Source organism: Gopherus evgoodei, chromosome 1, assembly GCF_007399415.2.
Source record: "Gopherus evgoodei ecotype Sinaloan lineage chromosome 1, rGopEvg1_v1.p, whole genome shotgun sequence".
Lineage (NCBI taxonomy): Eukaryota > Metazoa > Chordata > Testudines > Testudinidae > Gopherus > Gopherus evgoodei.
In genome coordinates, this window is record NC_044322.1 from 36,596,151 (window position 1) to 36,619,602 (window position 23,452).

At 42.8% G+C, this 23,452-nt stretch overlaps 1 protein-coding gene across 6 annotated transcripts in view; it reads left to right on the plus strand.

The window, feature by feature from the left end:
• IFT88 (intraflagellar transport 88) overlaps positions 1–23,452 on the plus strand; it is a 90,300-nt gene that overhangs the window by 43,604 nt on the left and 23,244 nt on the right. For all 6 annotated transcript variants that reach the window (XM_030561596.1, XM_030561605.1, XM_030561615.1 and 3 more), the window contains 5 exons: positions 545–660; positions 6,880–6,932; positions 8,114–8,179; positions 11,100–11,206; positions 22,534–22,594. In XM_030561596.1, the coding sequence (XP_030417456.1) occupies positions 545–660; positions 6,880–6,932; positions 8,114–8,179; positions 11,100–11,206; positions 22,534–22,594 (403 nt within the window). The remainder of the gene's footprint in view (positions 1–544; positions 661–6,879; positions 6,933–8,113; positions 8,180–11,099; positions 11,207–22,533; positions 22,595–23,452) is intronic.

A 23,452-nucleotide genomic window follows, 5' to 3' on the forward strand; every position in this document is an offset into this window, starting at 1 on the left:
TTAGACTGGGGATTAATCTGGCCCAGTATTTTTCTCAGAAATGGCTATTTTTAATGAAAGTCTCTAATTTTATTTGTACAAACATAAATGAAAACTTTTATAGTAAAAAAAAATGTTTTTCACTGAGTTTTCCAGCAGACTTGGCTATCTGAAACTGATTAATGTAATTTGTTATACAAACAACTTGCTTAGCATTTTAATTAACTTGTTTACATACAGTAGTAATCTAAGAAGGCAAACTTTTTTGTGTGGTAGAATACTCTTTTGCTGCTGCTAACTATGCTAAAATAATAATTCTAGTAAGGATTGATGGAAAATGTGAAACTCATCTCAGGTAACTCTTCTAAAAAGTATTTTGTAATTACAAAACCTGACAAGTTCTCTTTATGGATTAGTTGGTATAGTACAGTGCTTTCATTCATGTATTACATATTTTTGGCATCTGGAGAATTAAACACTTAAGTGAGTAAGATATTCCAGAAGTAAAATAAAGATGTTGTTTATCACCAAAATTATGTTTCTTTCACCTTCCTTATTTTGTCAGTCATATCGGTATTTCCCTTCAAACATTGAGGTCATTGAATGGCTTGGAGCCTATTACATTGATACCCAGTTTTGTGAAAAAGCCATTCAGTACTTTGAGAGAGCTGCACTTATTCAGTAAGTAATTATTGTTATTGCGTGTTTAGTCAAATATCTTGTATTGAGGTTTTTTCTTCTTGTAATTATATTTCGGAGACATGATACATTAATTGCCATAAGATATGTCAGCATTAAATACAGTTTTAGGTATTGTTTCATCAGGTTCCTCACCTTGTATTTGTTTGGAGGGGTGTTTTCCTTTCCCAGCTTTCCTCATCTGGTAAAGACTGTTCATTCAACTTATAAACCAAAGCATCTTTCAGCAATTAATTTTGTTTCCTTGTTCATATTGTTCCTATTCTCATAAAAAGAATGGCATTGCAGAAAACATCAAACACTAAATAAAACCACGAACAGTACAGTATTAGCAGCTAACAATAGATTTATGTTGACAAATCTAATTTATTCTGAATTTTATATTTGACATTAGTAAAATTGTGTTTGTGATGTTTGGCCTTAGTAAAACTGTGTTTGTGCACTTCACAGAAGGAGCTACTTAAGGTAGTCTGCATATTTTATTCTAGACTTACAAAGGGAGTTTAACATACAAGTGAACTACATGTAAAAATTTGGCCAAATTTGAAACTGGAGCTCAGAGTTCAACCAAAATTATTTATAGCTATAGAAAAATACGTATTTCCTCATAAAAAGGACCACATACATATTTCCATGTGGAATTTGTGTCAAGAGACAAGCTATAATTCACATAATCCCATGAAACCCAGAGGTAGCATTTCTCTTTTTGTGTGTTTTGGGAATCCTATCCAAAATCAGACTGAGCCAAATTCAGTTGTTACTTGGCTTGTTTAGGATGATCTAAAATTTGACCTACTGTCTGATTCATGTATGGCACTCAGGTTAAAATGCCCCTGAAAGTACAAGGAACTATTTATGTGTTTGGGCAGTCCAGACACCATTCAAGAAAAGACTGTACTGCAGAAAGGTTATTAAAATGCAGCAGAAATTAATATTTTAATTGAATGGGAGAGAGAGAGAGTGTGTGTGTGTATAAAATTATTTAAAAAAAAAGGTTTAAAATAATTTAAAACAATAAGGCTAGGGTTAAATGTAATAAAAAGGGTGAAAAGGCAATAGTTAAACTCAAATGTTTGAGTAAATTGTAAACGAAAATAGAAAGACATGGGCTAAATGCAAAGTGTATATAGAATAAACACAGGAGTTCACACAATTTAAAAAAAAAATAGGCAAGGGGATAAGCATAAATAACCAAACAAAAAAATGAAAATAAAACTGGAATTTTGCCTATCACCACCCTAGCAAAATTGCTTGTATTTTTGGATTCTTTCTCCCACCTTTTGTATGCATTGTCTTTGTAGATTGTAAATTCTTTGGGGCAGAGATTTCTCTGTGTTTGTACATCACGTGTACATTGAGGCCCCAAAAACTGTTTGGAGCCTTTGGGCACTAACCACAGAACAAATAACTTATTAATAATACTAAAAGCACAAGTTTGATCCAAAATATGGCAGCCTACCTGCCAAGCAACATTGGTAAGCAGGACTATATAACCCTTGTATTGAGACATTGGCTCCCCATTGATTATCTGATCCAATTCAAGATCATGTTCCTGATCTCCAACACACTCAGGCCTGGTCTATGCTACGGGGTTAGGTTGAATTTAGCCATGTTAGGTCGATTTTAAAATGACCGTGCCCACACAACCAACCCCGTTCCATCGATAGGCCAGGAAAGACTTGAGTGAGCGCGAAGAGCGGAGGCAGGACGCAATGCTGAGGCTAATGAGGGAGCAAACGGACATGCTGCAGTGTCTGTTGAGGTAGCAAATGGACATGAATAAGCATGTGTTGGAGCTGCAGGAAAGCCAACGAGCACAGACCCCAGCTGCATCCACTGTATAATCGCCTACTCTCCTCCCCATGTTCCATAGCCTTCTCATCCAGACGCCCAAGAACACAGGGGGAGCAAAGGCTCCAGGCACCCAGCCACCCCACTCCAGAGGATGGCCCAAGCAACAGAAGACTGTCATTCAAGCAGTTTGATTTGTAGTGTGGCTACAATAAACAATGTGGCCTTGTCCTTCCCTCTTCTCCCACCCCACCCGTGCTACCTTGTCCATTATCTAATTTTTTTTTAGATATTAAAGAAAGAATGCATGGTTTCAGAACTATAGCTACTTTATTTTGAAGGGGGGAGGGTGGTTGGCTTACAGGGAATTAAAATCATCAAAGGGGGCAGTTTTGCATCAAGGAGAAACACACACAACTGTCACACTGAAGCCTGGCCAGTCATGAAACTGGTTTTCAAAGTCTCTCTGATGCATAGCGCGCCTAGCTGTGCTCTTCTAATTGCCCTAGTGTCTGGCTGCTCATAATCAGACACCAGGTGATTTGCCTCAACCTCCCACCCCGTCATAAACATCTCCCACTTACTCGTACAGATATTATGGAGCATACAGCAAGCAGCAATGACAATGGGAATGTTGATTGCGCTGAGGTCTGACCTAGTCAGCAAACAGCACCAGTGAGCTTTTAAATGTCCAAAGGCACATTCTACCACCATTCTGCACTTGCTCAGCCTATAGCTGACCTGCTCCTTACTACTGTCCAAGCTGCCTGTGTAAGGCTTCATGAGCCTTGAGAGCAAGGGGTAGGCTGGGTCCCCAAGGATAACTGTTGGCATTTCAACATCCCCAATGGTAATTTTCTGGTCTGGGAAGTAAGTCTCTTCTTGCAGCTGCTCGAACAGCCTGGAGTTCCTAAAGATGCGAGCGTCGTGCACCTTTCCCGGCCATTGATATTGGTGGAACGTCCCTTATGATCCACCAGTGCTTGCAGCACCATTGAGAAGTACCCCTTGTGGTTTATGTACTGGTTGGCATGGTGGTCCGGTGCCAAGATGGGGATACACATTCTGTCTATCGCCCCACCACAGTTAGGGAACCCCATTGCAGCAATGCTGGGGAGAGATAGCTCAGTGGTTTGAGCAATGGCCTGCTAAACCCAGGGTTGTAAGTTCAGTCCTTGAGGGGGCCATTTATGGGTCTGGGGCAAAAATCTGTCTGGGGATTGGTCCTACTTTGAGCAGGGAGCTGGACTAAATGACATCCTGAGGTCCCTTCCAACCCTGATTCATCCACTATGACCTGCACATTTCCCAGAGTCACTGCCCTTGATAACAGAACGTCAACGATTGCATTGGCCACTTGGATCACAGCAGCCCCCACAGTAGATTTGCCCACTCCAAATTGATTCCCGACTGACTGTAGCAGTCAGGCATTGCAAGCTTCCACAGGGCTATCGCCACTCACTTCTCAACTGTCAGGGCAGCTCTCATCTTGGTATTCCTGTGCTTCAGGGTGGGGGAAAGCAACTCAGAGTTCCAGGAAAGTGGCCTTATACGTGAAAGTTTCACAGCCACTGTGAATCATCCCATACCTGCAATACTATGCGGTCCCACCAGTCTGTGCTTGTTTGCCTGGCCCAGAATCGGCATTCCACTGTATCAACCAGCCCCAGTGCCGTCGTCATGTCCCAGTTGCCATAACCTGTGCTTTGAGGAACATCTGTGTCCATGTCCTCATCAAAATCCTCATCATGCTGGTGTCTCTTAACCCAGTTCTGCATATACTCAAGGATAATGCATGAGGTGTTTACAATGCTCATAACAGCAGTGGTGACGGTGAGCTGAGTGGGCTCCATGCTTGCCGTGATATGGCATCTGCAGGAAAACAGGAGAGCAGAATTGCAGCGGAAGCGGTGGATGATGACGGTTAGCACCGCACAGATTTCTGACAACTTGGAGAAATTTGCTATTGAGACTGAACTCATTTACAAGAGCAGGAGAGCAAAGTTGCAGCAGAAGCTGTGGATGACGATAGTTAGCAGTCCTACTGCACTGTCTGCTGATAGCAGCACCCAGGACATGACGACATCAGCGGTGACACTGAGCTGAACTGGCTCCATGCTTGTCGTGGTATGGTGTCTGCCCATGAAAAAAGGCGCGAAATGATTGTCTGATGTTGCTTTCACGGAGGGAGAGGCTACTGACGACGTACCCAAAACCACCCGCGACAATGTTTTTTTGCCCCATCAGGCATTGGGAGCTTAATCCAGAATTCCAGTGGGGGCAGAGACTGCGGAAACTGTGGGATAGCTACCCGCAGTGCACTGCTCCGTAAGTCAATATTAGCCCACGGTAGTAAGAACGCAGTCCACCTACTTAATGCGCTTAGTGTGGATATACGGAATCAACTGCATAAAATCGATTTCTAAAAATCGACTTCTATAAAATCAGCCTAATTTTGTAGTGTAGACATACCCTCAGCTACCTAACGACCACCGTTATCCCCATGACTAGGACGTCCACCATAGCTCCACAATTCATGAGAAATGGAGACAGCTTTCTTGGCTGGCCCACTACTGTTGTGTACTTCCTTCCTCATGAGACCAGAATGACCTCAAATCTCACCATCTCCAGGATGACATAAAGAGCCGTCTGTCAACTTAACTTTTCCTTTACAAATAATAATGAAAGTCAACAGCAAAAACCTTTCATCTTTTAGTTAAGATTGAGACAGTATATTTATATGACTCTTTTACAGACTTTATAACAAGAAAATTACAAAAGAATCCCAAACATTAAATATGGAAATAAATAGTTAAAGTAATTTATAGAACTATTCCATTATCCCTTTTGTCCTTGCAGTCAGGTCCACATGGGAAGTTCCTTGTATTTAAAGCCCCATTTACTAACATATACTACTATATAGAAAGTCTAAAAATATAATAATTGAAATTAAATTCTAGTAAAATGCTCAAAATGAAGTTCTGCTTTCCCACTGGTTACTGTGTGTGTTATTAATTATAAGGAAGGGATTGGTACTGTAAACAAAAACAAATGCAGCAGCAGCAGCATGCAGCTCTAGACACAACAGACACAGAAAGAGGGGAAGGAAACAATGTTAATCAAAATGGCATCTTCAGCATTGGACATTGCTTGGTAACTGAAGTCTTGTTGTTTGCCTCAGGCCTCAATTTCTCCAACTAGTCATTTACTGCCAGGAAATTCCCAACCCTTTGGTAACTTTATAAAATAAATATCTTTAAAAAATGGAGACAAACCAGTGAAAATATTTGTGAAACACTGATTTAAATACTTGCTATCATGCTGTTCAGTGAAGCTGCCAACCCCTTAAAAATTTGTAATGCAGTCAGGCTCTTGGATCACATATATTGGCACTCTTAGCCCATTTTAAAACACTGGAAAGAACACAGCTGACACCAGAAAAAATTCATCCTGATTTCATAATCATCTTCTGGCACAGACCTAAACATTTAAGGCCTAATTCTCTAACCACTCAATTCATTAAACTTTGTATATTGCCTCAACCCCGATCCCCAGTTCTCAATTCTGTTTTAGTGGAATATTAATTCCAATCATTCAGTGATATTTTATATTTAAATCACCCCCTTTAACTTGCATTTTAAGATGTATTTTGAAATGAATTGAGAATTGTATTTTTGAGAATCTTGCAGGGGCAAATTTTATCAACATAAGCAATTCAAACAGTAGCAGGAGTTGTGGAGCTTAATTCTGTGCCCTAAAAATGTAGGATTTTCATTCCAAGTCACCTACTAATAATTTTTATTACAAGGGAAGTGTGTTAGGTGCTCACTTGGATTCCATTGCTGTGTGCAGCAGGCACACACATGTGCTGCAATTGAAAAATATGCAGCAGACTTGTCTTACATAAGCTTATTTTGCAGAACACTAGACTGCAAACAGAGAAATTGTTTGGAGGTCAAATTGGCTTGACCTGTGGTTGAATAAAAAAATAAATAAATAATGGATGAACAGTACAACCAGGAAGGTAAAGAAAAATGCTAGATTTCCACTAGAGAAGCCTCCCTACAAATTGTTAGAATGCAATATTTTCTAAGACATATTAACAATCAGACAGGACTGTACAGTCCTAAGAACTTTCCACATATGGTTTCGGTCAGCTTTGAAGAATTGCCATGGCAACTTACCAATCCACACATAGCTATATCTTTAAACTTGCTAATAATGAAAAAATGCAATTAGTTTATGTGCCCTTCCTAGAAAGGATTCACCGTGAGCGAGCCGACGGGTAGAATTTTGTGAGACTGGTTTAATAGTGGATAAACACCAATACTTTGAACTTCACAGAACAATTCATCTATTTCATCATTTGGTAGTACTGTATACTAAATGTTTTTATTTATTAATACATAGACCAACGCAAGTGAAATGGCAATTGATGGTTGCTAGTTGTTACAGAAGAAGTGGTAAGTGTCTTTATTTGTTCTGTGATTTTTTTAAATTGGTATTTTTTTACTTTATATATTTTGAATTTTTATCTGCTGATCTTTTGTACATCTGCACGATGAGTTCTTGGTTCTAAAATCTCCTTAGCCAGTAGCATGCTTCTGCTTTGTGAATTTTCTGTATAACAAAGCATTACCTTCCTTGAAGTCCTGGATTTAGTTACTTCTCTTTGTACTGTCTTGTACCTATGAGTGGAGCAGTCATGTGCAAGTAAAGAGAACAGGCCAAACTAGTGTAAATAGTCATATTGTATTTGATTTATGTCAGAGCACCATATGATGTCACAATAGCCAAGTAGGAAGAAATTTCTAGAGTTGCTCAGCTGAACAGACCACATTTACAATATATGTAGTGGATATAATTTCTAGATATTAAAAAAAAAAAATTGAAAATTTAAATTGTACAAACAGAATACATATTGCCACTTCGAGACTGAGCTCTCATCTTCTGAATTTTATAACTGGGATTCTACAATCTGAATCTTCTATTGATCATAACCACACTGGGACAGAAACCGTGTCTTCCTCTTTGTATTGTTCAGCACCAACACACACTTAAGATATTTTAATAAATAATACTTTTCTTTCATGCTGTCCTATTGTTCCCACTCTTTCCCTTGCTCCTTTAGAGCCTTACAGAGAAGAACCGAATGACAAATTTGCAGATTTTCTTATGTTGTTTGCCTAGTTACCTGATTCTGTGGGATGGGGGAGTAAAAGCTGGGTGACCATGTGAATTGAAAGATAAAGTCAGCCCCCAAGCAAAATCTAGCACAGAAGAGCTTTCCCAGCAAAGGAGCAAGACAGCTTGGCCACTATTATGTTCATTAGATATACTGGGAAAATCCCCAGTATGTCCTACCAGCACATTCCAATTCAGTTTGAGCCCCACCCCCACATCATTTAAAAAAACACATTTGAATTTTTTTCAGCTGCTCACAACCAGCTTTAATTATTATAGTCAGGTAATTAAAGAATGCCAACTTTAACTGCATCAGTTGTGATCTAGGATTATTAAACCATGTACTCTTAAAAATAAAGCAGCTGAAAAAAGCTGGAAGGTACCGAATCACATCAGTTTCTGGTCTGATACTGTGCCATTGTACATGCTGTGTGTGTGATGTTGTTTATTTTGTTTGCAGGTAACTACCAAAAAGCTCTAGATACATATAAGGAGATACACAGAAAATTTCCAGAGAATGTGGAATGTAAGTTGTTTCATTGAGTGGTGCAGTTTTCAAGGTAAAGGAAACTCTGTGCTATATTGAATATATCTATTAGTAATCCATATTATGTAAGTATTTTAAAAATAGAAAATATTCTCACAGAGTACCTTCTTTCCCAATACTAATTCTGCACATTCCTTGTGATAACTCTAGGGCTTGACTAAAGTAATACTAGGGCAATATTGAGGAAAGAGGATGGAAATAAACTTGCTTACTGACTTCCTTCCTCCTATCTTCTTGCAGTTTTATAACTGTGCTGTTTATTTACTCTTCCAGGTATGTCTAAACTTAAACTACTGCAGTGGCACAGCTGCAGCTGTTCTGTTGTAGTGCTTGAGTGTAGACGCTACCTATGCTGATGGGAGGAGTTCTCCTATCAGCGTAGGTTATCCACCTCCCTTATAGCCATTGTAACACTTCTGGTGAAGATGCTTTAATAACTCCACCTGCATGAGAGGCGATAGCTGTGTCAGCGGGAGAAGCTCTCCCGCTGCCATAGAGCTGTCCACATGGGGATTATGGTCAGTATAATTACATTGTTCAGGGGTGTGGATTTTTCACACTCCTGAGTGACAGTTATACTGAAGGAAGTGTGTTGTGTAGCCCTTAGCCTGAGAGTCAGTAGTTAGGTCAACAGAATTCTTCCATCGACCTAGTGTTGTCTACACCAGGGGTTAGATCAGCATAGCTATGTATCACTGGGGAGTGGATTTGTCACCCCTGAGAGATGTAGCTATGCCAATATAAGTTCCCAGTGTAGACCAACCCTTTAAGTTCTGTGTGTGTACTTACAGAAACATCCGTTGTTACCTGTAGACCCTACTACTGTCATCTCCCCAGGCCAGATTGTTTCTCTTCATGTGTTTGCCATCCTTCCATTTTATAGTCTACAAATCTTACTGTGGTTAAAAGTTTTACCAAAACCAAGTATCCCAAAAAGGCATGAAGCATTTTTTTTGAAGTTTTTAGTTGTTCAAGTAGTCTCTGGAAACCCTTAGAGACTGCCAGACTGGGGATACATGGTAACAGGAAACATCACTTCATGAAGACTGATAGATGCTTCCCCAGTGGCAGAAGCAGCTCTGTGGGTGAATCGAAGGGCATCACAGAGCATGGTTTGGGAACCATTGCTCTGTGTTGCCGTAGCAGCCCCATTACCTCACTTATTGTTTCAAACCTCAGTACTACAACAATCCGTTAGCCACTTACCAGAATTACATTTTTAAACAGTTTAAGGCAGAACATTTACTATATTTTAAAAGTAGACTTGCAGCATTTTTTTCAGCTAGTAATTTTACCAAGTTTCCTAAATTCTCTTGAAGAGCAGGCTTTACAGAGGTCTACTGTAGTAGAAAAACAAAACTTTTGCCTTACTTAAGTCAACAGTGGCAATGCAAGTTTTGCAAAATGGTTTCTCACTTTAAGATCTATAGGTAAAAAAATATAAGGCATGTTAATATTTGTAGTGTGTGAATCAAAGGAGTGGACTATTTTGAAAATCTTTCAGTAATTCTAACATTCTTTGAACATTGCCAGCACAAATCCTTGACACTGAGGATGCAGTACAGAACTACTAGGAAAGTAGTCACTGTTCATCATTCCACTGTTCTATTAATTTCTAAAGCCAATGAGTCAGAAACTCTCTCATCTCCCTGTGCTTCATCAGCTGTTGTTAAATCACCTTTTAACTAGATGTTGACGTTTTCTTCTGTTTACTGGTTATTGATAGTTTAGTGTCATATTTAGATAGGTGTCATTCCATGCTGCTGGGCACGCAGAGACAGTGGCAGCTCTTTTCCAAGACTGTGTCTCAAAGGAGTTCTCTCTTCCCCTAAGTTCTTCCTATTTTATCATATAAGCTTGGTCTACCCTGAAAAGTTATATCAGCAGAGTTACATCTGTCAGGGGTGTGAAAAAACCACACCTCTGACTGGCATAGCTATTCTGACAGCTATGTCAATGGAAGAGGGCTTTATTGAGGGAAGTGATGTTCCTACAGCAACAGAAAAACCCCTTCTGTGAGTGTAGGCTGCGTCTGCACTACGGTGCTGTGCCGGCATAGCCTATACCAGCATAGCTATCTCTACGCTAGGACTTTTGTCGGTAAAACTTTTGTCAGTCGGGGTGTGAAATAGCACACCCTTGACTGACATAAGTTTCACCAACAAAAGAGCCAGTATGTTGGCGGAAGATGCTCTCCCGCAGACATAGCTGCCGCTGCTCGTTGGGGGTGGATTAATTATGCAAACAGGAGAGTTCTCTCCAGTGGCATAAAGTGGCTACACAGGAGACCTTACAGCAGCGCAGCTGCAGCAATACAAGTGTGCTGTGATAAAGTCTATGGTGTAGACATAGCCACAGTCTCCATAGCATAGACAACCATAGTCACATTTAGCCTTCATATCCATTTTTGAACTCTATAGAGAGAGATATTAACGCAGGAGCTAAAAGGCCACCCACTATGCATCTGAAGTGCTGACTCAGCACTGGAGTAATTAGAAAATGTAACTATGCTCGTGTCCATTCTTTTCAGCTCATTTGGCATTGATGATTTATTTTCAATAAAATGCTATTGGGGAATGGTTTTGCAACAGTTTAGCATATGTATAATGCTTTTTATTTTCGAAGCATTTCACAAACACTAAGTAACTAAATTTCATAACATCCCTTAAGTTTTATTAACCATTCTACAGTCAATCACAGAAAAATTAAAATTGCTTGTATAAGATTCCAATCTGAGTTGCTGGTATTAGAAAACAGGAACCCCTGATCCCCAGTTCTTTGCTATGTCCAGAAGACCGTGCTGCTACTCTATAAATTAGTTTTACTAGGTTAAACATACTGCTATTTTTTCACCTGCTTTCAAGCCCTTTTCTAAATATATATTTTAATGTACAATTAGGTCTACGGTTCTTAGTTCGTCTCTGCACAGATATGGGGCTGAAAGAAGTTCAAGAATATGTGACAAAGCTCAAGAGAGTAGAAAAACTAAAAGAAATAAGGGAACAGGTATGTGAAAAAAAAATCCACTTTTTATAGGAAAAAAACATTTTCCTTATGTAGCTTCACTGCCTAGCACAATGAACAGTAAAATAATATTTGCTATAATACTTTAGCCTAGCTAGAGTGAATGTTCACTTCCTGGTTTACAGATGTTTGTTGGTTTTGCCATAACTCTTGGATTCTTTGGTTTTCAGAGGTTTAAATATAGGTGCATTCTGTAAGGTACAAGGCACATCTAGTCAACTTTAACATTCTGCCTTTATGAAGTTTTTGGGCAGTGAATTTCCCTTGGCTTTGAGGAAGTGGTAGTAGTGAAGGGGGCATGACAAGGGGCATAAGACAGCTTACTGAGACTACCTCACTGTCACTCAGCTACCAGCTCTGCCCTCCATTGTGCCCTCCAGTAGGATCAAGGGCAGGTAGGAAGGTGATAAACAAAAGCCTGTGAAGAGCACATCTACCAGATGGTAGTAGCAAGGATGAGAGGGAGCACCAAAGTCTGTACTCCACTTTTGGGACTATCATAGGGAGAAGGGGTTCTGCACAACCTCCTGCAGCATAGGAGGATTGCAGAGATGTGAAGTGACTCATTCATCTCAAGGGAATGTTTTCAGGTGAATCCAAACACCTCATGGAGGTGAATACAGCCTGACAACAGCTCTTAAGTGCTGTGATCTGACCCATTCATTTCAATATGTATTCTCCTCCCCTCCCCCTTCTACCTCAAAATCTACCGCAAGCCCAGTCATGGAATACCAGGTTTCAAGACAATCTTATTATGTACATGGACTTTAGAGCGAATTGAATACTAAAATCAGCTCCTTATTGGGGGAGAGGGCTGTATCTGAGAAACTTCTTGATAAATGACTCCAAATTTACTCCAAGAAATGTTTCCTGGCCCCTCATATCATACCAGTATTCAAGGTAATCTCACTAGCTACATATATTTCACTGCATATTGAAAATGTAAAGAAGCTCATAATGTGGGGAATGGTTATTGGTAGAGCCCTACCAAAGTCAATTTTAGTCAATTTCATGGTCTTGGGATTTTAAAAATTGTAGATTTCATGATTACAGCTATTTAAAAATGAAAATTCAAAGTAGTGTAAGGGTCCTGACCCAAAAAGGAATATTGGAGGGTCACAAGGTTCTTGGGGTGTTACAGTACTCCTACCCTTACTTCTTCACTGCTGCTGACGGAGGATCTGCCTTCAGAGTGAGCAGCTGGAGAGCAGTGACCGCTGGCTGGAATCCCAGCTCTGAAGGCAGAGCCACTGCCAGCAGCAGCACTGAGGTAAGGGTCGCATGGTATGGTATTGCCATCCTTACTTCTGCACTGCTGCGGGTGCAGCGCTGCCTTCAGAGCTGAGCGCCTGTTCCAACAGCTGCCGCTTTCCAACAACCAGGTCTGAAGGCAGTGCAGAAGTAAAGGTGGCAATATCGCAACTTCCCTTAAAATAACCTTGCGACCCCCCTGCAACTCCCTTTTGGGTCAGGATCCCTAGTTTGAGAAACGCTGGTCTCCCTGTGAAATCTGATCTTTTACCCTATACTATACAGATTTCACAGTCTGTGACGAGTTTTTCATAGCCGTGAATTTGGTAGGGCCCTAGTTATTGGGAACTCCTCAATCATATGGCCCCAATGTTGCAACATAAGAGTTTTGAAGACAATTTCCAGAAGCATGTGGGACTTAATGCATTTAGAAAAATTGGCTGCTAAACAGTGAGCAAGGCTCAGCCTTAACTTTGGTGGTGCTGCCACCCCACTATGACATTAGTAACAAAACAGCTAAGCAGATAAAACTTTACCTTTTCAGATTACAACTCCAAGAGGTTCTCACTGAAATGAGTTAAATTGGTTCTGCTTTATCTCTAGTGGGTAATGGTCCACATTACAAACACACTCACTTTGCCACAACATGAAATAACTGGTAAACTCTACTCAGGAAAGGTCAGAAACTAAACTTGTATAAAAACTGGATTAATTTTTAGTTGGAGGGCGGAGGTCCCTGGGTTTCTAGAGGTAATTACTCTCTTGTATACAATATCAGCACTACTTTTTCCTGAATTCCTACTTATGCAGCATAGGCCTGCAAATATTAAGAAATGTAAGAAAAGCACCTTTTTCCTTTTTTAAAAAAATATTCACACTTTGTATACAAATACTGTTTTTGTTTGGTTAGGTGTTTTTGTTTGTTTTTAACATCTTGATGATGTGAACCTGAGTTTTCTGGGCACTTTTGAACACTTACTACTTCTGTGCATTAAACTACTAGTGAAAATATTTAAACAATTAGATTGTTTAACTTAGTTGTTTAAGATTATAGTAATATCTCAGTGATGTTAAAAATGTAATATTTCATTTTGACTTGATACATTAATCACTGAAAGTCCAGGGACTAGGTGCCGAATACTATCCTTCTCCATTTAATCACAACATAGATATATAGAAGCACAAACTCTAATACAGTAATTTTATACAGCTATGGTAAATTAACCATAATTTGGAGAGGCTAATTTGCAGATGACTGGAATGTTATGTCAATCACAACAATGTGTCATTCTTCGAGTGCTTGCTCATATCGATTCCAATTAGGTGTTCGCGCGCTGCGTGCACATTCGCTGGAAGATTTTTACCCTAGCAACACTCAGTGGGTCGGCTGGGTCGCCCCCTGGAGTGGTGCCGCTATGGCGGTGAATATATACCCCTGCCGACCCAACTGCCCTTCAGTTCCTTCTTACCTCCCGTGTTGGTCGTTGAAACAGTGGAGTGCTGATCTCCACTTCCCTAGCTGCTCATAGTTCCTTATTAATAGTTGTGTATATAGTTATAATCTCTATCGTTGTGGTTAGTTTTAGTCGTTTCTATAATATATTTAGTGTATATAGTAGCGAGGGGATTGGGGATTAGCCCCTTCCCCCCATCCGATACCAGGGCTCATGCCCAGGTCACTGGACTTCAAACCGTGCTCGGCCTGCCATAAGCCGATGCCAACGGGAGATCCCCACAACTCCTGCCTTAAGTGCTGGGGAATCCCATCTCTCAGATAAGTGCTGGATCTGTAAGACCTTTAAGCTGAGGACGAAGAAAGAGCAGGACTTTCGCTTCAAACAGCTCCTGATGGAGGCAGCTCGTAGTCCAACGCCCTCGGCACCGAGCGCTGAACAGTCTGTATCAGGGAGAAGTGCTCTTTCGGCTCCGGATCGCCCCGGTACCGCTAAGGCCCCTCGGCACCGACCGTCGCCAGCACCGATGTCGGCTCAGCACCGTTCCCTGTCACTGTGGATCAAGAAGCATCATAAGACTCCCACTGCTTCAGTGCTGCCTGCACCACAGTCGGAGCACCCACCTAAGTCGGACCGCCCGGCACTGACACCTGCTGCGGCACCGCCAGCTTCGGCACCGTCGATTCCGGTCCTGCAAGGACCATTGAGTCCAGTGCCTGAAAGCTCCCCAGCGCGTGCCGTGGTTGAGCCCCCTATCCTGTCCACACCTGAGACCTTCTCCACAGCAAGGGACTTGATTGCAATGACGGAGTCTGCACTACCTCAACCCCCTACACCGCCGGTGCAGGTTATTCAGTCTATTGGCAAGCCTGCCCTGCTGAGGCCACCCTCCGTCGGCACCGCTGAGAGGCACTGATCAAGATCTCGGTCCCACCAGCGTTCTCAGTCCCGTCGCCGATCCTGGTCCTGACGCCATTTGCAGTCCCGACGCCGCTCTCCATCACGGTACCGGTCGCACTTGCAGCACCGCTCAGCGTCCTGTTCGCCAGCCCGGCACTCCCAGTACCGATGCAGCTCCCAACACCGTTCCCGGCACTGTGTCTCTCGCAGTCGCTCCAGGCGACAAGCCTTGAGATCCCGGTCAACCTCCTGGCACCGTTACAGTCGCAGGTCCCGGTCTCGTTCACGGTACCGTTATGGCGCCCGGTACTGCTCCCCAGTGCCGCACCGAAAGAGATCGTCTAGAGACATGGTCCCTTCTCAGGGTTTCTCAGCTCCTCGGCTGTCTAGACACACCTCAGTGTCATCTCACGCGGACAGTGACTCCTATGCACAGGACCGTGACTCAGACATGCCCAGTCGAGTCTTCCAGGAGACCCAAGGTCAAGAACAAGGGCCTCATCAGTGGTCATTCTGGACACCTTGGGCATATCATCAAGCCCAAGGTGCACACCCAGAAGCCCCACGCTCCATGCCATCTGAACACCGGATGCCAGAGGCGACTGTAAGCCGCCCCCCTCCTGCGGGTATGGATGAAGCATCCGTTCCGCCGACAGACTCTCAGGTCCCACCTGAACCTGACACCGCCCAAGAACAAGATCCCACGCAGGACCCTCTTGTACCTGGCCTCTCCTCTTCCTCCTCTCCAGATGAGGCAATGGCGGGGACATCCTCCTCCGGTCCTCCCCCAATTAACCTGAGGGCCCATCAGGATCTTCTGAGGTGGGTGGCCCAGAATATGAATCTTCAGGTGGAGGAGGTCCCGGAGAGAGAGGACCCTGTGGTGGATATTTTATCAGCTGACACCCCCACAAAAGTAGCCTTACCCTTTATTTGCACGATTCAGGCAAGCGCCGATACCATCTGGCAATCTCCAGCCTCTATTCCACCCACGGCCAGGGGAGTCGAGCGGAAGTACATGGTACCCTCGAAAGGGTACGAGTATTTGTATGTGCACCCTCCTCCCTGCTCCCTGATCATGCAATCGGTTAATGAGAGGGAGTGCCAGGGCCAGCAAATTCCTGCTCCAAAATCCAAGGAGTCTAGGCGCTTGGACTTATTGGGCCGCAAGGTTTACTCTGCTGGAGGCCTCCAACTCAGGGTGGCAAACCAGCAAGCCCTATTTAGCCGATACAAATACAACACCTGTACGGCAGTGGGCAAATTCACGGAGCTAGTTCCCCAAGACTCCCGCCAGGAGTTTGCAGCCCTCTTAGAAGCAGGAAAGAAGGTGGCCAGAACCTCTCTCCAAGCCTCACTGGACGCAGCCGACTCAGCAGCCAGAACTCTGGCCTCAGGAGTGGCCATGAGAAGAATATCATGGCTTCAGGTGTCAGGCCTCCCACTTGAGTTACAACAGACTATACAAGACTTGCCCTTTGAGGGCCAAGGCCTATTTTCTGAAAAGACTGACCCTAGGCTGCAGAGCCTAAAGGACAACAGGGTGATCGTGCGCTCGCTGGGAATGCACACCCTGGTGACTCAGCGCAGGTCCTTCCGTCGTCAGCCTCAGCGAGCTTACCACTCGCCTAGGCCGTGACAGGACTTTGGCAGAAGACAAGGTCGGGGGAATCGCAGAAGGCAGTCTGAGCCACAAGGGGTCAAAATCAGGGCCCCACCAAACCACCGGCGGGACCCAAACCGAACTTTTGAAGGGATGCCCGAGGACGGCGTACCAGTTCTTTCCCAGGATCCTTTTCTGCCTTTTTACAACAGCTTCTCCCATTTCCTCCCTGCGTGGGCCCAACTCACATCAGATGGTTGGGTCCTACGCATGGTAGAATTGGGATACCACCTCCAGTTTATTTCGCCCTTCCCTCCCACCGCCCATCCTCGTCCCTCTTCAGGGACCCCTCTCATGAGCAATTCCTCTTTCAAGAGGTAGAGACGCTCCTAACCATGGGAGCTATAGAGGAGGTACCGAAAGGCTCGAGGGGCAAGGGGTTTTATTCCTGCTATTTCCTAATCCCCAAAGCAAAGGGAGGTCTGAGACCTATCCTAGACCTGCGAGGACTCAACAAATTCATGATAAAGTTGAAGTTCCGCATGGTATCCCTGGGGACCATCATCCTGTCCTTGGATCACAGAGACTGGTATGCCGCCCTCAATATGAAGGACGCGTATTTTCACATCGCTATTTACCCACCGCACAGGCGGTACCTCCGTTTTGTGGTCAACCATCAACATTTTCAATTTACAGTCCTTCCGTTTGGCCTTTCTACGGCCCCACGAGTATTCACAAAATGCATGGCTGTAGTCGCCGCCTCCCTCCATCGTCATCAAGTACACATCTTCCCGTATCTCGACGATTGGCTCATTCGAGGGACCTCCGAGACGCAAGTCACCCATCATGTGGGCATCATCAAGGACCTGTTCAGGCAGTTAGCCTGAGGATCAATATAGAAAAATCCACTCTGGTTCCCACTCAGAGAATAGACTTCACTGGGGCCATCCTGGACTCCACTCTAGCCAGAACCTGCTTACCACAGCCCCGGTTTCAGGCAATAGTATCAATTATCCAAGGCCTGCAAAACTTCTCGACAACTTCGGCTTGCACTTGTCTCGGCCTCCTAGGTCACATGGCATCCAGCACATTCGTGACCAAAGACGCCAGACTACACCTCCGTCCCCTTCAAACTTGGCTCAACTCGGTATACCACCCAGGCGGAGATAGCATAGACATGATCCTCACGATCCCCCCGAGCATCATAAACTCCCTGAACTGGTGGCTGTCACCTGCCCTGGTCTGCGCAGGGATGCCTTTCCACCCGCTGCAACCTTCAGTGGCCCTAACCACAGACACGTCATCTCTGGGTTGGGGAGTCCACCTCAAGGATCTTCTCACTCAAGGCCTTTGGTCAGCTCAAGAACTGACCTTGCACATCAATATATGGGAGCTGAGGGCAGTCCGCCTTGCGTGCCAGGTGTTTCAAGAGCATATACAAGGCCGTTGTGTCTCAGTGTTCACAGACAACACAACGGCCATGTTTTACGTAAACAAGTGGGGCAACGCACGTTCCTCCCCCCTTTGTCAGGAAGCTATCCAGCTCTGGGACTTTTGCATAGCTCACTCGATCGACCTGGTAGCATCTTTTCTCCCAGGGGTTCAGAACATTCTGGCGGATCACCTCAACAGATCCTTCCTGTCTCACGAGTGGTCGATTCACCTGGACATTATCCTTTCTGTTTTCCGGAAGTGGGGTTCTCCCCGCATAAACCTCTTTGCCTCCCGCAAGAACAGGAAATGCCATGTGTTCTGCTCCTTCCAGGGTCACTCCCTGGGCTCCCTATCAGACGTGTTCCTGATACCATGGACGAGACATCTCCTTTATGCCTTTCCACCATTCCCGCTGGTCCACAGGGTCCTACACAAGCTCCGCAGAGACAGAACCCACCCTGATCTTGATTGCTCCAGCGTGGCCGAGGCAACACTGGTACACCATGTTGCTCGACCTCTTGCTGACCAACCCAATCCCCCTACCTCTTTGGCCGGATCTCATAACTGAGGACCACGGCAGACTTCACCACCCAGACTTGCAGTCTCTTCACCTTACAGCATGGTTGCTGCATGGTTAAGCCAGTCTGAGCTACGCTGCTCTGCCTCAGTACAACAAGTACTCCTGGGTAGTAGGAAACTTTCCACTAGGTTAACATATATAGTCAAGTGGAGGCATTTCTTCTGCTGGTGCGCGTAGCATAATGCTGTTCCTACCGAGACACCGGTTCCTACCATCTTGGACTACCTCTGGTCCCTAAAACAAAAAGGCTTAGCTGTTTCATCAATAAAGGTGCACTCGGTGACCATCTCTGCCTTCCACCCAGTGGAGAACGGCGCTCGGTCTTCTCTCACCCTGTGGTTTCGAGGTTCCTCAAGGGCTTGGAATGTTTATACCCACAAGTCCGCTGCCTGCCCCAACCTGGGACCTTAACCTTGTTCTAGCCAAACTTATGGCTGCTCCCTTTGAGCTGCTGGCAACCTGCTCACTGCTGTACCTGTCCTGGAAGACAGCATTCCTCATAGCCATTACATCGGCAAGATGAGTCTCTGAACTTCAGGCTCTCACGGTCGACCCCCCCATATACAGTGTTTCAGAAGGACAAGGTACAGCTGCGACCACATCCAGCCTTCCTCCCTAAAGTGGTATCGGCCTGTCATATCAACCAAGATATCTTCCTTCCAGTCGTCTTCCCGAAGTCACACTCTTCACGCCAAGAGCAGCAACTGCACTCCCTAGATGTCTGTAGGGCTCTCACTTTTTATGTCGAGCCAACAAAGCCCTTTCGTAAAACACCCCAACTCTTTGTTGCGGTAGCAGATCGAATGAAGGGCCTACCTGTCTCCTCCCAGAGAATTTCATCTTGGGTGACGTCGTGCATCTGCACCTACTATCACTTGGCTCATGTTCCAGTGAGCCACCTCACCACACATTCTACTAGGGCTCATGCTTTATCTGCCGCCTTCCTGGCTCATGTACCCATCCAGGAGATATGTCGTGCAGCTACCTGGTCCTCGGTCCACACCTTTGGGTCACATTACGCATTGGTGCAACAGTCCAGAGATGACGTGGCATTTGGCTCAGCAGTTCTACATTCTGCGACATCTCACTCCGACCCCACTGCCTCGGTAAGGCTTGGGAGTCACCTAATTGGAATCGATATGAGCAAGCACTCAAAGAAGAAAAGACAGTTACTCACCTTTGTAACTGTTGTTCTTTGAGATGTGTTGCTCATATCCATTCCAAACCCGCCCTCCTTCCCCACTGTTGGAGTAGCCAGCAAGAAGGAACTGAAGGGCGGTTGGGTCGGCAGGGGTATATATTCACCGCCGTAGCGGCGCCACTCTGGGGGGCAACCCAGCCGACCCACCGAGTGTTGCTAGGGTAAAAATCTTCCGGCGAATGTGCACGCGGCACGCGCTCACCTAATTGGAATGGATATGAGCAACACATCTCGAAGAACAAAAGTTACGAAGGTGAGTAATCGTCTTTTCCTACATATTCTTTCATAACACCAGCATTGCAATGCAAAATAAGTGTCTCACGCTATGATTCACTTTGTGCCTCTCCAGTTGTTAGAGGTTGAGTTCTGTAGCTCAAAAATTATAAAAATCACCCTTTATGTTTCCCTGCCAAATACTGATTTCAGTCTGCAAAGAAAGGCACAGGTCAGTTATTGCTCTCTGTTTTCAACAGCAATTAAACTCAGTTTCCCTTCCTCAATATTTCAGGCCAAGCCATGATCTCTTTACTGTTGTGCCAAGTGGTGAGGCAGTAAATAGATAATTAAATATTTGTGGAATATGCCCTGCTTTTCAGTGAGTCTTACTAAGATCTTGTCTGCATTTGGAAATTTACCAAAATAGCTATTCTGGAAAACTCCTATGTGGCCACTCTTATTCTGTAATAAGAGTGTCCACACGGGGGCTTATATCAAAATAACTAATCTAGAATAACTATTTCTGTAAATTTCCAAGTGTAGACAAGCACTTAAAGGTATCCAGCCAGAGATCTGGAAACATCTGTGGGGTAGGTGAATATTCACCTGAATATTCCTTAGTGCATTAACATTTCCCTGGAATTTCATTTAAAAGAGATGCACGCACACTGGTACACAAATTTACAAAACCTTATTGGCATTGGTTCAAATACAGATAGTAGCATTGTGTATTTATTTCTCTACGTGAATTTAATGACTGAAAATGAGCGCCTGATAAGCTGTGATGTGAACTAGGGATAATATGTACCGACATCATATGATTTTCCTTAGTGCATCTCAGTTCTATATGCAACACATTTCTGCTCTTCCAGTCCTGGGCCTCTCTTGGCCAGAGGCTGCCAGTTGTGCCAGAAATGATTCTGTCATCCACGTGGGAATAGGATGTAAAGCAAACTCCTTTCCACTTGTGAGCCATTAGAGAATTTGATCTTGCGTTTTCACAAATGAAACGCCAACACATAGAACCTTCTTGTTCCACATTAGACCCACTACCTTCGTTTTCAGTTTTTCCTTTTAAATTTGCCCTTATGTTTGAAATACTTAAGAGCTTTACACAGTGCTGTGGGTATGAAGTTGGAATGCATGTGCCCGCACTTTGTATGTTATACAGTACATACCATTTAGAGACTGTTAGGATCATTTTGCAGCTGCTCAGTCTCCAGAATTTTTTAAGTGCCATTTTGTTTTCAGTTATACATGATATAACCATTAACTGGAGGTCAAGATAAATTAAAATCAAGTAATAAAAACCATGCACAAAGTAAAACTAGACCCTTTGCATGTGAATTTACGTACATCTTTAGGGTACTGTGAGAAGATTGGTTATGATGGAGGTAATAAATAATCCACCAGACACTGTTGTATTTATAGCATAGATGATGGCAAAGGCCTCAATCCTGCACACAGTCATGCAGATGCTTAACTTCATGTCTGTAGTCACACTGAGTTCAAAGGGATTACTCCCTTCACTGGAACTTAACTAGATTATGCTTCATGCTTTCAAGTTAAATATGTACATCATGTTTCCAGGATCAGGTCCTAAAATGTTAAGACTTTAAAGAACCTCAGCTAACTTGTTATTACTGAATCTCCGCTCAGCTAAACAATTTCAACTAATATTAAAATAAACTGCTTAAGAGAGTCATTTTATGTCACATGATCTAAGTTTTCAACCAAAGGCCTATATAGTCCACACATCTTTTTTAAACAGGCTCTTAATTTTATACACTGAATTTAGTTAATTTATTTTTTAAAAAGTTCTAACAGATGGAGGCTCTAAATATTGAATCTTTGCAACTGTCCATCAAAAAGCTCCTTATTAAGATGTATATTTTCTGTAATTGACAAGATATATGCATCTGAATATTGAGATTATGAAATCAGAGGCCCAGTCAATCGAGCAATACAGAGGTATTGCTTGGACAAAATAACAGTAACATTTTAAAATAATCCTAAAAATAACACAGCTGGAAGGTGTTTGTGGTCCTTTCCTCATTCCAAGAAAGTTGACTTTTTAAACATAGTTTTTATAATATTTACCATTGCCTTCATGTTAGATTTAGCACTCAACAACAAATTAATTTAACCCTTTTCCTGACATACAGTGCTGTGCCAAATATTAGAAATTTAAGACCTGTGAGGTAAATATTTCTCTTTCTAAATTTTCTTCCTCCCCACTTGAATCTTTACAATAATAAAACACTTCTTGGATTTACAAGATGTTAGTAGGCAAATACTACTTTGAACTCATGTAGAGCGGGATACCTTGAGAATTTTTTCAGCTGTACTAATCAAAACTTCATGTAAGGTATTTTTATTCTTACATAAATGTTATCTGAAAGAACAAATTTTATTGAATATTTTTTATTTGAACTTCATTAGTTCTGTGTAAACATTGTATTTAACTGATTTTAAATGCAACTTTTTGTACTGAAGAAACAAGATTTTAGTTGCACAATACAATATTACTGTAATTTAATTCCAATTTAGTGTTCTCTATTGTTTATAGCAGTAAATTGAATTTTGAGCTTCAGCAATTCTATCTAATATAATTATGCTAAATACGGGTTTTGTGTGTATTCCTTGAAATTTATTTCACTGTTGTTCTAGCGTGTTAAATCTGGCAGAGATGGCAGTGCGCGTAGCCGCAGAGAAGGGAGTGGTAGCGGGGGTAAGTACTTGGAATAACAACTTTGCTTAAGTGTTGGAGTTGTCAAAGTTCTAAAAGAAGAATTTTTCTTAGTGTTGTAAACCCTTTTATATTTATACAAGTACATATTGAGTAATGCATAAATATTATTTTGCAAACTTCACTCTACATTTTTTAGCTCCTTTGGTCTTAGTATTGTGAATATTAATCTTTGCTCTGTAAAATCTCCACTAATATGGAAGCTGCTTTTGTTTTGTTTTAGGGTTTATATAGCACATACAGGTCTCACAGTTTTCCTAAAAATAAATTTGAGGCCTGTTTATAAAATAGTTAAACTGAACAGTCTTTGAATGTTACATTTTGGATGAACAACACTTATTTTAAAGAGTCATTGTCAAGTGCCCTGAGAAGGAGGGAAAAAATAGCTGTAAGAACGGGGTTTGTAAAATGCTTCTGTGAATTGTTTTTAATTGGGGAGATTTTCACAGTGACTTGCAGACACTTCCTCACAATCCTAAAACTCGGAACGAGTTCTCTGGTCAACAATACTGGGACAAATTCAGATTTACAGTTCAGCATAACCACCTTGATTTACAGATGTCAAGTCCAATAGATGCAGATGCAACAGCAAATCAGCTTTTCAAAAATCTATCAGGGATAAGATGATTTTATAAACAAAGATGATCGCTATAATGTGTAAGTGGCCCAAGAGAAATTTAGCATAGTGCCATAAATTAGGAAATACAGGGTTTTTTTCATAGATGCTATACAAAGACATTTTTGGACTGATCACACACAAAAGTGAGTGCCACTGTGCGTGTGTGAATGATCACATCACATTACTCATGAATGGCAAAGCCATGAGTGACTTATGCAGGT